The sequence below is a fragment of the Panthera leo genome, chromosome D4 (assembly GCF_018350215.1).
Source record: "Panthera leo isolate Ple1 chromosome D4, P.leo_Ple1_pat1.1, whole genome shotgun sequence".
Classification (NCBI taxonomy): Eukaryota; Metazoa; Chordata; class Mammalia; order Carnivora; family Felidae; genus Panthera; species Panthera leo.
The window spans coordinates 25,350,066-25,366,749 of NC_056691.1; the positions used below are offsets into that span (position 1 = coordinate 25,350,066).

Below are 16,684 nucleotides of genomic sequence, written 5' to 3' on the forward strand. Positions count from 1 at the left end.
AAAATTGCATGGAAACACCATCACGCCTGTCTGTTTACTTTTGTTTTAGAAGGACAGAGTTGTGTGGCTTTCACCGCATGGCCTGAAAAGCCTAAAATACTACCTGGCCCAGTGTAGAGGAAGCTTTAAACCCTGCTTTTCCTTGTTTCAGATATCTGAGCACCAACGAAGCCACTGACCTTGGAGGTGCAAGAGTCTTGGGTTTACATCTATGGACTTGGGTGCAACGGTTCACATTTTATAGACAGGGGTGTTATTCAAAATGGGCTGCAGAACTCTTTGCTTTGGAGGGAGTAAAAATAGGGGACCTGCTCATCTATGAAGATAGCATGGTCTTGCTTTCAGGCAGGAGGGGTGACCTGCATGACCCTAGGCTCCTGCTCACATTGCATTTGCATGAAGTATTAATTGCTTATATTGTCCCCTGTGATTAGGTCCCCATCTTGTGTTTATCACCATGTTTTCTAGTTACCTGGATTTGCATGAACTAGCCCTTAAATCCATATCACAACAACCAAGGCTGTAAGACTAGGGAACCTAATTAGATGCTAGCTACATAAACCAAACAGGGAAACAATCTGCATAGGCAACCACAGTTGAGACCCACCACTCAGGAGCTTCTGGATTAACTTCTCTGGATTCACCAAGGTCCAGGGGTAACAGAAAGATTTATTTTTTTTCCATAGAAAGCTACTATTTGGAATATTCTCAAACAAAGACACTGGCACCCACCCCCCTTTTGTTATTTACCTACTATTAAGATGCCCCAGAGGATGTACTGAAGGGTGGTTTTGTGTTTCTTATAAAAATCACAAACTGTATCATACTTCCTTTCCAGATACCTGTAACAACACAAGAGCAAAAAGGCAGGCAGAAGGTAACATCAAAAACATGAAATAAACTGACATACTAAGCTAGATGAGGCTTTGTAAATCAAGCAAGCAAACGAACAGATGGATGAAGTGGATGTCCTACAAAATAGAAATGGGATACTCATCTCCTTTTAGACTATAATCAGCTATAGCTTGGATCAATGTTTGCTGTGTGGATGTGCCAAGCCCTGAGGGCTTACAGAGATGCAGAAAACATGCTTCTGAAAACAGAGCAGGAGAGATGGATAACTAACCAAAAGCTGGAAATAAATGGTAGGAGAAGACTGTTTCTCACGGGACTATGTGGGCCTCTGATAGCTTTTAAGCCACGGATATGAAACGTTGATTTAAGGAATTGTCATCCCTTTTGGTCTCACAAAGTTTGAGTAAGTTGGTGGTTCCCTGTCCTGGCTCACCATGTTTTTTAGTGGGAGACTGACAGATTTCACTGGGTGCTTGAAATATAAAGGAGGATTTTGTGGATTTCAGAGCTATTAGCCAGCAAGTTGTAAGGTAGCTTTCTCAAAAGTTCTGGCATTGTTGGCACATCTTTGTTCCTGTCCAGAGCTTTGTTAGGGGGTGGTGGGTAGTGAGTGAGCAATATGTGGATCTGGGCACTTGTGCTAGGGGGATGGTGGCCATCAGCAAGTGACTTTGGAGGGGCCCAGGCCCATACCCACAATGACCATGCTCTGCTTCTCCCAGAGTTCTCCTGGTTCCCTCCGTGCCTCCCCTGAGGTCTGGCTTCCATACATTTGCCTCTTTTCTCACTGCCCCTTCTAACAGAGACCTCTTCTCCCAATGGAGGAAGGAATTTATTCACACAATCATTGCCACTTCTAGGTCACTTCTAGTCCTATGTAGGAGATTCCTCATCTCTGGGATTCCAAAGGACTCACTTGCAAATGCCTCCACTTGTCCATTTTGCAGCAGCTGTGCGTCCATGTCCAAGTCTCGGCCCCTGTGCAAGTTTCAGGGCACAGCCCAAGCCCCTTGCTCCAACAACACCTTCTTGCATCTCCTTGAACAGAGTCATTCCTCTGTGCTTTACTCCTACTGTCTCCTTTGATTTCATTTTATGATAAAGGCTTGACTGGCTAACTTCCTGGAGAGCAGATGTGAGCCCAATGGCACTAGGACCTTGGACATTAGTGTGCTTGATGGGCATTTGTTGAATTACTAGATAAATGAAGTGGGAGTGTGTGTTGCTTATTTGGAATAGTATGCTACAGCTGTGGGTTAGGACCCATTAGTGGGTTGCGAAGGCACAGTGTGTGACACTCATCTTTATTTTATTTTATTTTTTATTTTTTTTTTGATTTTTTAAAACTTTTTTTAACATTTATTTATTTTTGAGACAGAGAGAGAGCATGAACAGGGGAGGGGCAGAGAGAGAGGGAGACACAGAATCTGAAACAGGCTCCAGGCTCTGAGCTGTCAGCACAGAGCCTGACGCGGGGCTCGAACTCACGGACTGTGAGATCATGACCTGAGCCGAAGTCAGCCGCTTAACCAACTGAGCCACCCAGGTGCCCCTTATTTTATTTTTTAAATAAATGTACAGCTTTTATTATTTTTTAAAGTTTATTTATTTATTTTGAGAGAGAAAGGGAGGAGCAGGGGCAGAGAGGGGAGGGCGGAGGGAGAGCGAGAGCGAGAGCGAGAGCGAGAGAGAGAGAGAGAGAGAGAATACCAAGCAAGGATTCTCCACACTGACAGTGCAGAGCCCAACACAGGGCTTGAATCCATGAGCCATGAGATCATGACCTGAGCAGAGATCAAGAGTCAGACGCTTAACTGACTGAGCCACCCAGATGCCCTGACACCCATCTTTAATAAGAAAGAATAGGACTGATAAGAGCATATCACTCACAGTAATGATGTCTTATTTCATGAAAACTTTGGTGTTGTGTATGTGTGTGAATACATGTACTGAGAATTGGAAACACTGATCCAGAAGATATTGAGGGAATCAAAGTTCAGTAAAGACTAAATTTTCATCGTCTAATTTAGGAAAGGTTGATGATGCATCATCTTCAGTTTCTGATAGTGTTTCAAAGTGGCAGCGGTGGAGGGCGACATTTCATTGGACACATTCATATACTTTGGGTTGGATTGATCAGATTCTTTAATTGCAGGGAATATGTGTGGTCCATGACAGCTCACACTGCATAAAATAAAGTAGCTAGAAATAGAGGCTTCGGCCATTTGGTTATCATGGCTAGGCAACTCCCAGCCTCTTGGTGATTACTTCCATCCCATTAACAGTAGTGAAACCTGACCACCCAAGAGAATTACTCAGCCCCTGGAGTCAGAGGTCCGTAAAGCATAATAAAAGATGGAACAAAGCTCAGGTTTCTGAGGTAGTAAATATTTTTGATGATGTAAATGTGACAAGAGCTTTTAATCTTAATTCTGACCAACTCCAGAGATATCTTCTGATGCATAAAAATAAAGTTCCTCAGAGACATAGAAATTTAAACAAAATTTAAATAGGAATTTAGAAACTTGATAAATACTTGAGTGTTATGACAGAGTACCAGACAATCTTGGGCTAGGAACCAGAAGCTGACATTAAGTTATCTTTGTTCCTCTCTAGCTAAACTTGAGTAAGTCACTTTTCTGAGGTTCATTTTCCTGGTCAAAAAAATAAAAATAATTTGCCTCTCTTACCTCATGGGCAGTAAGAACTTGGAATACCTTCAGGATACTACAGTCAGAGCAAGTTTGTTGGGACTTAATGTGGATTGGGTTTTGAGAAATCAATTGCTTATTGATTGACACTGAGAAGATGAATTAACTACTTTTGCATGGACTGGAGCAATTAGTTGGTAATTTATGCCTTTAATTAGAAGACTGTCCTGGATATTCGGTTCCCAGGACATTAGCAGTTTGAATTTACCATGGTGATTATCATAGAGATCCATTAATTTTTCTGGAAATGGTGTTGGGCGGGTAGTGGGGAAGGGAAATGGGTGGTAGTGGTGGTAATATCCAATAAATAATAATAAATGTTTAAAATTAGATGAAGATAAAACAAAGTGGCAAAACCAAAAAGGAGGTCAGTATGGTTATTTCTCCGTTTAAACCTGTACCCTTTTTGATGTGCCTCTGGATCATCCTCCACATCTTCTTTGTTTCTTAAAGAATCCTGCTCAATGGTGACCTGCTCTTCGTCCTGGAAATCAAACATTGCAGCAGAGATGAAATAATGAGAATTCTGGGCAAAATGAACCCTGATCTCTTTTTGCTTAGAATTTTGGCAAAGGACTTTTTTTATGGACTGCATTTAATTTTATTTTTTTAATTTTTAAATATTTATTTATTTTAATATAATTTATTGTCAAATTGGCTAACATACAGTGTGTAAAGTGTGCTCTTGGTTTTGGGTAGATTCCCATGGTTCATCGCTTCCATAACAACACCTAGTGTTCAACCCAACAAGTGCCCTCCTCAATGCCCATCACCCATTTTCCCCTATCCCCCAACCCCCCAGCCCTATCAACCCTCAGTCTGTTCTCTGTATTTAAGAGTCTCTTATGGTTTGCCTCCCTCCCTCTCTGTTTGTAACTATTTTTTTTCCTTTGCCTTCCCCCATGGTCTTCTGTTAAATTTCTCAAGATCCACATGAGTGAAAACATATGATATCTGTCTTTCTCTGACTTATTTCACTCAGCATAATATCTTCCAGTTCCATTCACGTTGCTGCAAATGGCATGATTTCATTCTTTTTCATTGGCAAAGGACTTTCTAAAGGTCTTTTAAAATTATTATGCAAGAAGATAGCTCCTATTATCTACTTGCACATTTTTCCCTTTACACAAAACCTACAGGATCACACTTCTCTCTCCTTTTTCTTCCAAAGGAACTGTTGGTATTTTCTTCTTTCCTTTAGGGAATAGGCTCATATCTATGCTTTTTGCTCCTTTCTCTACTGTAATCATTCAACCCCTGTGCTGTTCTCAGGCAAGTGCTAAATGAAGTTTATATCAGAGGCTGTATAAATCTCCTTTTAAACTCTGTCAACCCTGTTTTCCAAAGGACTGAGACCAAGGCTGGCTTTATTTTCCTGACAGCCCAAAGCCTGGCCTGCAGATGTGACCACTAGCCTAGTATCATCAAGAGCTGATTAACTTTCCCTTGGGAACTAGGGTCCTATCAGTTGGGCTAAAGGGAAGTATTTCCCTTTGTTAGCTAACCCTTGCTCTAATTAATGAAGTATATACCTGGGCTATCTTTCTAGATACTGTTTGAACTCAAAAAAAATTTTTTTCAATGTTTATTTATTTTTGAGAAACAGAGAGAGAGACAGAGTGCGAGTGGGGGAGGGGCAGAGAGAGAGAGAAAGAGAGGGAGACACAGAATCCAAAGCAGGCTCCAGGCTCCGAGTTGCCAGCACAGAGCCCGACATGGGGCTTGAACTCACGAGCTGCGGGATCATGACCAGAGCCAAAGTTGGACACTTAACTGACTGAACCACCCGGTGCCACCCCCGCCCCCCACTGTTTGAACTTTTAAATATCCATGACCCGTCCTGTTCTCAGGATAGCATAGAGGATTTCCTGCCTTCCACCGCTTTGCAATAATATCTCAAATAGGCCCAGCTACCGTAAGCAATGGTGAGGGAAAGTGGCAAAGAAGTATGCAAATGCGGAGTGGTTTGAATGTGCTGTAAGACAGATAAAGTCATATCTCAGCTTTTATTTTCTGTCATAGCCCAGGTGGCCATTGATTGATCTGGACTGTAAGAGAATTCCTCGAAATAAGTCACAAGCATATCTCTGAGCTGAAAGGATTCTCAAAGATCATAGAGTCCTTTGCTGCCAAACTCCATTATACTTTACATTTAGACTAACTTCATTTTCTGGTGAAGGATAACAGAAGGAGAGACCAGTGGGGTCCAAGCTGCAGCTGCTGAGGATAGGGGTAGAGATAAGCCTTATTCATTTCATTCCCATCTAACACCTAGCTTAGCCAGTAAAGTTTGACAATTATTTGACTTAAATAATCATGATTATTATTTTCTTACAGTGAAATTGTCTCAAGTTACCTACTATCAATGGAATGCCTGGCATTAACTATTCTCTTTTATTCCCACACCCATTCCCATCTTTATTTGTTTGTTTAATTAATGTTTACCTATCAGATTGGTAAAGATTTTTTCTTTTTCAAAAATCGTAATTCCAGTATAATTAACACACAGTGTTATATTAATTTCAGGTGTATAATATAGTGATTCAACAATTCCAGTGCTCATCATGATAAGTGTAGTCTTAATTCCCTTCACCTATTTCACCCATGCCTCACCCACCTCCCCTCTGGTAACTACTGGTTCTCTATAGTTAAGAGCATGTTTTTTGGCTTGTCTCTTTTTTTCTTTGTTCATTTCTTTTGCTTGCTAAATTTCACATATGAGTGAAATCATATGGTATTTGTCTTTCTCTGGCTGACTTATTTCAGTTGGCATTATACTCTCTAGATCCATCCATGTTGCTGCAAATGACAAGATTTCATTCTTTTTATGGCTGAGTAATATTCCATTATCTATCTATGTATCTGTGTATCTATCTATCTCACCTCTTCTTCAACCATTCTTCTATCAGTGGACATGTGGGCTGCTTCCATAGTTTGGCTTTGTAAATAATGCTGCAATAAACATAGAGGTGTATGTATCCCTTTGATTTAGCGTTTTCATATTCTTTGGGCAAATACCCAGTAGTGTAATTACTGGATCATATGGTAATTCTATTTTTAAGTGTTTGAGGAGGCTCCATACTGTTTTCCAGAGTGGCTGCACCAGTTTCCATTCCTACCAACAGTGCATGAGGGTTCCTTTTTCTCCATATCCTCGCCAACACTTGTTGTTTTTTGTGTTTTTAATTTTAGCCATTCTGACAGGTGTGAGGTGATATCTCATTGTGGTTTTATTTGCATTTCCCTGATGGTGAGTGATGTTGAGTGTCTTCTCATACGTTCATTGGCCATCTGTGTCTTTAGAGAAATGTCTGTTCATCTCTTCTGCCCATTTTTTAGTTGTTTTTTTTTTGTGGGATTTGTGTGTGTGTGTGTTTGTGTGTGTTAAAAATATGGGAGCTTCATGAATTTGCATGTCATCCTTGTGCAGGGGCCTGCCGGTCTTCTTCCTGTCATTCCAATTTTATATGTGTGCTGCCACAGTGAGCACCCATCCTCATCTTTAAAACAAACCGAAAACAACAACAACAAAATCTCCTTGACCCCATAGTCATAGGACATCTACCCTCCCTCCTTCTCTTCACAGCCAAACTGCTGGAGAGAGTTGCCTTTACTTTTAGTGACCCTTACATCCTACTCACTCAGTCCATTGTGATCAGGCTTCTATTGAGATGGCCTCTGCCAAGATCACCCAACGACCATTGGTGCCCAATGTGGCGGATCCTCCTCAGTCTTTATGTTCTTGTGTATAACAGTAAATTGTCTAAATTTTTTTGTTTTTGATTGTTTTGTGAAACAATAAAAAAAGACTTCATTTTTTTAAAGAGCAGTTTCAGGTTCACAGCAAAATTGAATGATAAGGAGAAATTCTCCATATACCTGTGCCCCCGCTCATGCATAGCCTCCCCCATGATCACCGCCTCTTGTTGCAATTGATGAACCTACAGTGACACATTATCACCCAAAATGTATAGTTTACATTAGGGATCCCTCTTGGTGTTGTCCATCTTATGGGTTTGGACAAATGCATAATGACATGTATCCACCATAATAGTATCACATAGAGTAGTTTCACTGCCCCCCAAATCCTCTGTGCTTTGCCCATGTATCCCACCCTCTCCTCTTGGCAAACACTGGTCTTTTTACTGTCTCCACAGTCTTCCCTTTTCCTTCGTCATATATTTGGGATCATACAGTATGTAGTCATTTCAGACTGCCTCTTTTAACGAGTAATACATATTTAATGTTCCTCCATGTCTTTTCATGGCTTGGGGGTTCATCATATCTTTTTAGTGCTGAAGAATATTCCATTGTCTGGATGAACCACAGTTCATTTATCTATTCACCTGCTGAAGAACATCTTGACTGCTTCCAAGTTTTGGCAATTATGAATAATGTTACTATAAACTTCTATGTGCAGGTTTTATATGGACAGAAGTATTGTTTTCTCTTGTTTTGTTGCATAAATAGGGAAATGGACACTTTTTTATAATATATTAAGTAAAATAGACAGTAAGAATATGGATAGCATGATCCCAATATAAGTGACATGTGCATGGCAGTGTATATTTGCACTAAAAGGCCACATTTTAAGATGTTAGGCACTGATTTTTTTCCTGGAATTATACAGGTCACTTTTTCTGTCTTCCAAATTTTGCCGCAATAATTTCCCACATATTCTACTTTAAACAAGTTATACTTTTTATCATGAGAATAACTCCCTCCAATAGATGGCTTGATATTAGGCACCCAGAATTACCCAAAAAAGGATGATCTACATGAATAATCTGCTTGATTTTTAGCAACAGAAGCCTTTCTCCAAATGAGATCCTACCCAGAATTCAATATATAAAAGAAATAAAAGTAGCCTTGCGACAGAGTGCCTCAGCCTGCTGTAAGCTTAGGCATCTGAGGAACTCGAGAGGCATGATGGATAGTGTTAGAACCACATCTTAGAACCTTCTTCATCTGCCTCACTTACTTTAAAATCGAGATGCTTTGGTTTAAGCCAGTGCTTTATGCTTTGCGATGGGAGTTTGGCATCTGTAATAGTGACGTGTCCGAGAAAGCCTATGTACTCTCGCCAGCAGAGAACTCTGGGGACAGGTGTACAAACACAAAATCTCTTTGTTTGAGCACGTGTGTTTTCTTCACGACTCTGCCTTACACATTCTAATTACCAGTTAATTCATTCCTCTGAGTGCCAGCTGAGCACATGCATTCTGTCCCCACACTGTCCGTCCCTGTTGCACAGCAGTTACTATGGTAATAGATTCACTCAACCATCGCCGCCCTACCTGCTGGGTGTTTTGCACAGCTCTACACCTTAGTGAGTTGTTGTTTCTTGATGTGTTCTGTTTTTCATCGGAGTCATCTTCATTCTAAGGAAAAAGTACAGATTGCAAAAATACAATTTCAGAATCAAGAAACTCAAATGTTCTTTTCATAAAATGGTACCAAAAGAATTTTGAGGGATGGGACAGCAAAGAGGAGGTGTTTAGATGAGTCAGCTGAAAAAAGAAAGGACCAGTGAATCTCAGGCTTATAAAGAAACAGATGATCTCTGTTCTGTTCTGATGGAAGGAATGATGTGGTCCAGCTTGAGGAAGAGAGAAAGGAGGACCAGGTGCCTCCGTCTAAATCATGTGACTTTGTAATAAGCAGAGAAGAGGCTAGGGGGCATCACATACCACAGGTTTCCAACTTATAAAATAAAGAAAAATGTAGGCCAGGTAGTTTTCTTCTTAGATATTAGATTTTTGAAATGCTAAAATGTGTTTTGTTTAGCTTAAAGCAATCTCTCCTAGTAATGAGAATCAGAAAATGCCTTCTTTTGTCAAGCTGTCTTGATTTTACATTTTGGATGGGAGTCAGCTGTTCTCTTGGAGGAGTGTCCTTACCCCTGAGCTGCTGTTTTGACATATGACTGACACCCCCTCGCTCATTGCTCTTTTACCTGTTTTGAGGGGGTCCAATCTTTCTCCCATCTCATCCCAACTTGCCTTCATAAGGTAATTCGTTCCACGTAAGGCAACAAGGTAGATAAACCGTGTCAGGTAGGTCCCCATAGCTTTTCAGGAAACGTATCCTGCTTGGCCTGTTGGCTGTGACCTTGTCTTTGAAAGAAGAACAAGTGTATGACTTTGATATTAACTTTAGATCTGTCTGGCCCCAAGGATCTATAAAAATTACAATTCTAACTCGTGTTGCATTTTCCACCTATTAAAATACAAGAGTGTATAAAATGTGGATAAAATCTAACTTGCAGCGTACATGTGACTTATGCATAAAAGCCTGGTTGCCTCAGTGCCTTTTTGTGTCACAGCTGCATATCTTACTTTAGCACAGTGCCTCCCACACATCATTAGTTGCTGTTGCTAATGATTAGTTGTTGAATGAATGAACCACAGAAATTTTGATGTTGCATTAACTGGTATGGCATAATACAGCTGAGTATTTGGTAAAAAATATAGTAGGGGGCTCTGTGTATGGTATGGAAAGATGACAAAGCTTGCTGATTGGGGTGGGCTAGTGGGCACTCAGGGACTCATTTTACTATTCTCACTTTCATGGATGCTGAAAATTTTAAAATAAAAATGAATACGTAAATAAAGCTGAAAAGTTACAAGTACAGCAAAACCTTGGTTTGTGAGCATAATTCTTTCTGGAAACATGTTTGTAATCCAAAGCACTTGTATATCAAAGCAAATTTCAAGAACCATTGGCTCAGTTGTGATCATGTGACGTTTGGCATCACATACTACTTTTATTACAAGACATCACTCGTTTATCAAGGTAAAATTTATTAGAAATATTTGCTCATCTTGTGGAACACCCACAAAAAAAGCTACTCACAATCCAAGGTTTTACTATAAAACCCAGTGTAAGTTGGTGGAAATACAGGGCACAGGTAACAGAGGGTGTTGGTCCTTGGGGTCCCTAATTCCATGTGTGATGCTTTGCAGCCTCAGTTTACCCATCTATACCACAGTTTTGATTCAGTGTTCTTATGATCCCTTCCAGAATCCTGACATTTTCTGGGACCTTCTTGGTAATTCCTGCTAATTCTTGATTACTCCTGCCACCTGGTGGCAGAATCTGAAACTTGTGGAACACAAGGATGAAATAGGAAATGGGGTGTGTGTGTGTGTGTGTGTGTGTGTGTGTGTGTGTGTGTGGGTGTGTGTGTTGTGTTTGGGGGTGGGGTAGAATAGATGTAAGTGTTGAGAAGGGCACCTGTGGACGTATTCTGTAACATGTAATGGATTGTTTTACCTCTGGTAGAGTGTACGCCTTGGCTTTTTAACGTTTTCAGGAAGAACAATGTCTATCATTTGAGGATTTCCAACAGAAACCATGGGGGTGTTGTGGGTGTTGATTGGCGCTAGAAAAATAACCCTTAAGACATTGCTTTGCTTTGTCTTATTGCTTCTTGTCAAATTGCAGTCATAGGGCCTGAATGGGTGGTCGGTCCATAATTACTTCTTGGCCTGTTGTTTTTGACCATCTACTTAGCAATTCAGATTACTAGATACATTAGTATAGATTACTAGATATCTTAGTACACTGAACTACAATGAATATTGTGTTATAAATGCAAGCTTGTCACTCCACTGAATGGGTGACAATATTGTAAGCAGCTTACAGCATGCCATGTAATTTCTCTTGTTAGGGTTAGTTGCTGGGTGTACTCCATTCTGGCTTGAGATGCTCTGAATGGCAGATCCTTGAGCCTGGGGTTCCATCCTGAACTTTCCATGCTGTTCGAACAACTACAGGTCCACAGTGGGTGTTGCAGTGAGTACAGATGGACAGAGGTGTTTAAAATTATTTATTTATTTATGTATTTATTTACTTATTTATTCCTTTCAGTTTCTAAACCATTCAACCTCTAAAACATGAAAAATCACTGAAACCATTTCCTCCCCATCTACTTAAGGTATTTCCCTTCTATAGAATTATAGCTGAACATGTAGCCACCCAGAAAAATGGCGACATTTCCACTTATAATTAGATTCTGGCCAATGAAGTACAAATAGATGTGGTACCCTGAGTGGGGCAGCTCAGGAATATGCCTTAAGAGATGGCTGGCAGGTGCCCTTTGTCCCTTACATTTTTCCTACATCATGCTGCCTTGTGTGTGGATGGCTCCAGCCAGGCCATGAACATGAACACAAGAGCCCCATCCTGGGGATGTTAGAGCAGTGAGTGAGTTGTAGGGCTCTTGGGTTCCTAAAACCCAGAGTAGTGCTTCCACTCCAGCTCTATACTACCTACTTCCCGACCTTTATCTGCAGGATACAAGCTTCTCCCTTGTTACTTTTGGTTTTGTTTTTATTTGCACCTGGATTGATATAATACATAGTAGGTACACGACACAAGGTTAAACTCTTTGAAGTCCTGTGATCCAATGATCTCCATTTTTACAGATGAAGAAACTAAGGCAAATGTAAGTGCATTGCATGACTCAGGTTATATAACCAGGATAGCCAAGATGGGATCTGAACTCAGACCGTCCAACCCCAGACTATCATGCCTGTAGAGTTTAGACCTCAGGGCAGGACCCTTTGGTCTTGGGAATGTCTAAAGAGATAGTGGTAAACCCTAGAGGAGAAAGCAGGAAAAACCTCTCTGACCTCAGCTGCAGCAATTTCTTACTTGACACATCCCCAAAGGCAAGGGAATTAAAAGCAAAAATGAACTATTGGGACCTCATGAAGATAAAAAGATCTAGCAATTCCACTTCTGGATATTTATCTGAAGAAAACAAAAACACTAACTCAAAAAGATATATGCACCCTTATGTTTATTGCAGCATTATTTACAATAGTCAAGACATGGAAGCAATCTAAGTGTCCATCGATAGGCAAATGGATAAGGAAGACGTCATCTATATCTATAGCCAACAGAATATTATGCAGCTATAAAAAGGATGAGATTATGCCATTTGGGACAACATGAATGGACCTACAGGGTAGTATGCTAAGTGAGATAAGCCAGACAGAGAAAGAGAAACTGTATGATTTCACTTATATGTGGACTCTAAAAAACAAAACAAGTGAATAAGTAAATAAACAAAAAGCAGAATCAAACCCATAAATACAGAGAACAAACCAATGGTTGCCAGAGGGGAGCGGAGTGGGGGGTTGGGCAAAATGGGTGAAGAGGAATGGGAGACGCAGGCTTCCAGTTATGGAATGAATAAGTCATGTGCATAAAAGGTACAGCATACAGTCAATGGTAGTATAATAGTATTGAATGGTGACAGATGGTAGTTACACTTGTGAGCATAGCATAATATAGAAACTTGTAGAATCACTATGTTGTATACCTGAAACTTATGTAACATTGTGTATCATTGTGTAACATTGTGTATACTCAAAAAAAAAAAAAAAAAAGACAAAAGAAAAGAAAAGAGAAGAAAAGAAAAGACCAGGTAGACTTGACAGAGGTGCTGAAAGTTTCCTGAAATGCTCGTGGCCACTTTTAAACTATATTTAGGCTTTGGTGGTCATTTCCCAACCCAGGATAGTGGGCCTCTCACCCTATAGACTGGTTTTAAGTAGATGCTATTCTTTAAATACACAAGTGGGCACTTCTGCATTTGTGGACATGTCTGTCTCCGTGATTAGTCTGACGCTTTCTCTTGCAACCATGTCTGCTTCGCTTACTTGGTCTCTCCCTCCCACTGTGGCCCTGATTGCACAATGTGGCTTCCATTTCTCAGTTTTTGTGGCGGGGGGTTTCTCTGCTGCAGACTGAACACCACTCTGCCAGGGGAGACTTTCTTCAACCTTCTTTCCAGAAACTACTCTGGCCTGGTGTGCTCTGACGGTATGGTTGGTCTTGCTGAGGGGGACACTGATGGGCTTGAGCCTAGGGCAAGAACAGACACCTTCATCCCTGGAGAGACTTTCAACCTGAGTTCTGGTGGGACATACATCATGTTGGTTAATGACAGATGGGAATGGCTCATCAGGCAAATATGATGTTGATAAGGACCCTGAGGAGTCATTAGGAAGAGATTTTTTTTTAAGTTTATTTATTTATTTTGAGTTGGGGTGCAGAGAGAGAGAAAGAGAATCACAAGCATTTGTCAGCACAGAGCCCGACTCAGGGCTCTGTGAGATCATGATCTGAGCTGAAATCAAGAGTTGGATGCTTAACCTACTGAGCCACCCAGGCACCCCACTATGAAGAGCCTTAACTGGTTCTAGAGCTTGACACTTCACAGCAAGTTTTGTAAAGTGTTTGCTAAAATACCTTGGTTGGAAGGCTTTATACTATCAGAACAGACTTAGGTTGGTGATCAGGTTTGCTTATTTTGTTATGTGTGTATGTGTGTGTGCCTATCTACCTATCTATCTATCTCTATCTACCTATCATCTATCCATCCATCCTACCTATCTCCCCATCTCTGTACATCTTTAAAGCAATCTTCCTAAGAAACAGTCAATGTGATACTTTCTGAGGAGTGATGCCTTAAAATATTGCTATGGATGTCATTTGGAAAACTTGGAACTGTGTAAATATGTAAAAATCTATATTATACCCATTGGACTTTAAGCTGAGAAGCCGGATTCTCTGTCCCCTGTTCTCTGCTGAATACCATGTATATAACACAATGGCAGCACGGAAGTGCTTGGTGACTGTTTTTCAGTGGAAAGATATTCCTACAGGCTTATTATAGTGAAGCTATAATTGTGTCTCTACAACTAAGTAGAGACAAAATGGTATGGGACTGCTTTCTCTACTTCTCCAAGAAGGTTACTGTATGTTCTAATATTCTATGCCTGAGATGCCTGAATGAAGGTACCAGAAATACACCTCCAATTTTTTTTTTTTTTTTTTTGAGTTTCAAATGACTGATTTAACTTTTCTGTCTCCATTTCTATGAACATGGAATGGGACTAGCTGGAGCAAGTGTTTCAAATAGTAACTTAAAATTCCAAAATGCAATATAAATAGATCATAGGAAGCGGCTCACCAAAAACCTGAAGACGACTGCTTTCAGGAATATTGACAAATTATCTATACTAATTGGTGCTGCATTGTGATAAAGGCTTGGGTTCCATCGCCATTTCCGGGTTCAACTCCAAGCTTAATGTCTTGAAGCCATATTCATCACCATATAGGAGTGTAACATTCATTACCTACCTAGTGCCATATATAGCAATTGACTTTTGTCAATTGACTTTTATATTAGTTTTACTGTTGAGTTTGCTACCTACTTGCTTCTCTGGGGCATTTATAGCCACTTTGCTCTCGATGGTTGAAATTCGGCATATAAAAGTCAACATCTGTTGCATGAATCTAATCTCTTCTCATTGTTTGGGAATATAGCTCCCCCTTTATTTATTTATGTTTTACTTCATGTCAAATATTTTAAGGCCATTTACTCTATAATGTTCCCTCTAAATTGCATGGGCTTTGCCTTGGAATGATGGCATTTTCAAAGGTGGTATTCCAGAAGTCTTTGATCTTTACTTATTGTATGGCATGTGACCCTTTTGGCTCAGGTAGCCTTGTGCCTCAAGTCTCTGGTTTACAGAATCCTTAATGTAGTTCATGGGCGCTAGCTAGACCATTCCTTCCTGAGATGTTCCTGTTTTTCTCACCAGCCTGTGTGGGTTTATGGACTGGATTAAGGAGCAGCAGTACGGCGAGAGGGGAAATGCCTGCTCAGCCTGTAGTTCGTCATCACATTTCCCTGGCATAATTCTCTGTCACTTCTGAATGATCTGAAGGGAGCTTTGAATTGGGTGCAAGGAAGCAGGACCACAGAACATTGATAACATTCTCCCTTTGTGATCTTTGTGAGCCAGGAGCTAGTGAAACCCCTGAGTACAGGAAAGTAGGGAAAAGCAGGGCTCTGTACCCAAATGAGAAAAATTAGGGGAAGGTTTAGAATGATCAGATTTATAAAAATAAATTTAAGCCTGCAAGTACTCCTAGAAATGGCTTCCACGGTTTTCTTAGAGAAACGTCTAGGGGAGAAACTTCAGCCAAACAAAAGATTAATGAAAAATTATGGCAAAAGGAGTGACAGTATGTTGTGAATCTATTTAATGAATTAAAACCTTAATCCAGGGATTAAGATTCCAGAAGAAATTATAGACATTTTAACCCCTCACAGTGTAGAAAAGATACTCAGAACACTTAGCTGAAGAAAGAAAATAAAAGAAAAGGTAGAAGATAGGGTGAACAGGCCAATCTTCTTATCTTTTAATTTCTGAGAGCTGAACGACATTATAAGCAGCAGTGTTTTGGAAAGGTAAATGCTAAAATATATATATTCCGCTAAAATCAAGTGGTGGAAGAGAAGGAAAAAAAACCCCCAGAAATTAGAAAAATATACTAATTTTGTGATTACTTATAATCTTAAGCTCATTATAAAAGGAACCATTAAGATAACAACAAAAAAATACATCTTCAGAAGAAAACGAACAAAAATAAAGAATATGCAAACCATATGTGAAAAGATTTTTACAAAGCACAACATAAAATATGATGAGAGGAGCTAAGAACAAATACACCCATCTGGCAGATCAATGGATTCGATGGAGTCAGAGGGGGTAATAAGGACACGTAACCACACACAGACACCTTCTGATGTCTTTGAGTTTTATGATGGTGCGTAAGAGACATGCATTTACTACAGTACAAACTGTACGTTGAACTTTAAATTTTGACCTCCTCTGGGGCTAGCAATATGCAGTATGATCCTCACACGTGATGCTGGGCATTGTCTAGTCAGCCATGAGATCACTAGCGTCCACAATCAATTCTGTGTCCATTCAACCACTGTTTCTCACTTCACAGTATTCAATGCATTACAGGAGATATTCAACACTTTGTTATAAAATAGCCTTCGTATTGGATGATTTTGCCCAACTCTGGGCTAACATAAGGATTCCGAGCACATTTAAGGTAGGCTAAGCTATGTTTGGTGGATGAGGTGTATTAAATGCGTTCATGACATACAATATTTTCAATTTATGATGGATTTATTGGGACATAATCCCATCATAAACTGAGGAGATTCTGTCCTGGAAATGACTCAGGGACTCAGAAAGATAAAACGTGGAGTGGTCAGGATCGTAATTGACCAAGGCTGA

The 16,684-nt window shown here is 40.2% G+C and overlaps 1 protein-coding gene and 1 non-coding gene across 3 annotated transcripts in view; both read right to left on the minus strand.

The window, feature by feature from the left end:
* SLC28A3 (solute carrier family 28 member 3) overlaps positions 1-16,684 on the minus strand; it is a 59,576-nt gene that overhangs the window by 29,618 nt on the left and 13,274 nt on the right. For both annotated transcript variants that reach the window (XM_042913833.1, XM_042913832.1), the window contains exons 2-4: positions 8,864-8,947; positions 3,968-4,050; positions 751-842 (exon numbers count right to left, since the gene is read on the minus strand). In XM_042913833.1, the coding sequence (XP_042769767.1) occupies positions 751-842; positions 3,968-4,050; positions 8,864-8,947 (259 nt within the window). The remainder of the gene's footprint in view (positions 1-750; positions 843-3,967; positions 4,051-8,863; positions 8,948-16,684) is intronic.
* LOC122205711 lies at positions 6,952-7,056 on the minus strand. Its single transcript, XR_006196217.1, has one exon. It is a non-coding gene; the product is annotated as a U6 spliceosomal RNA (small nuclear RNA).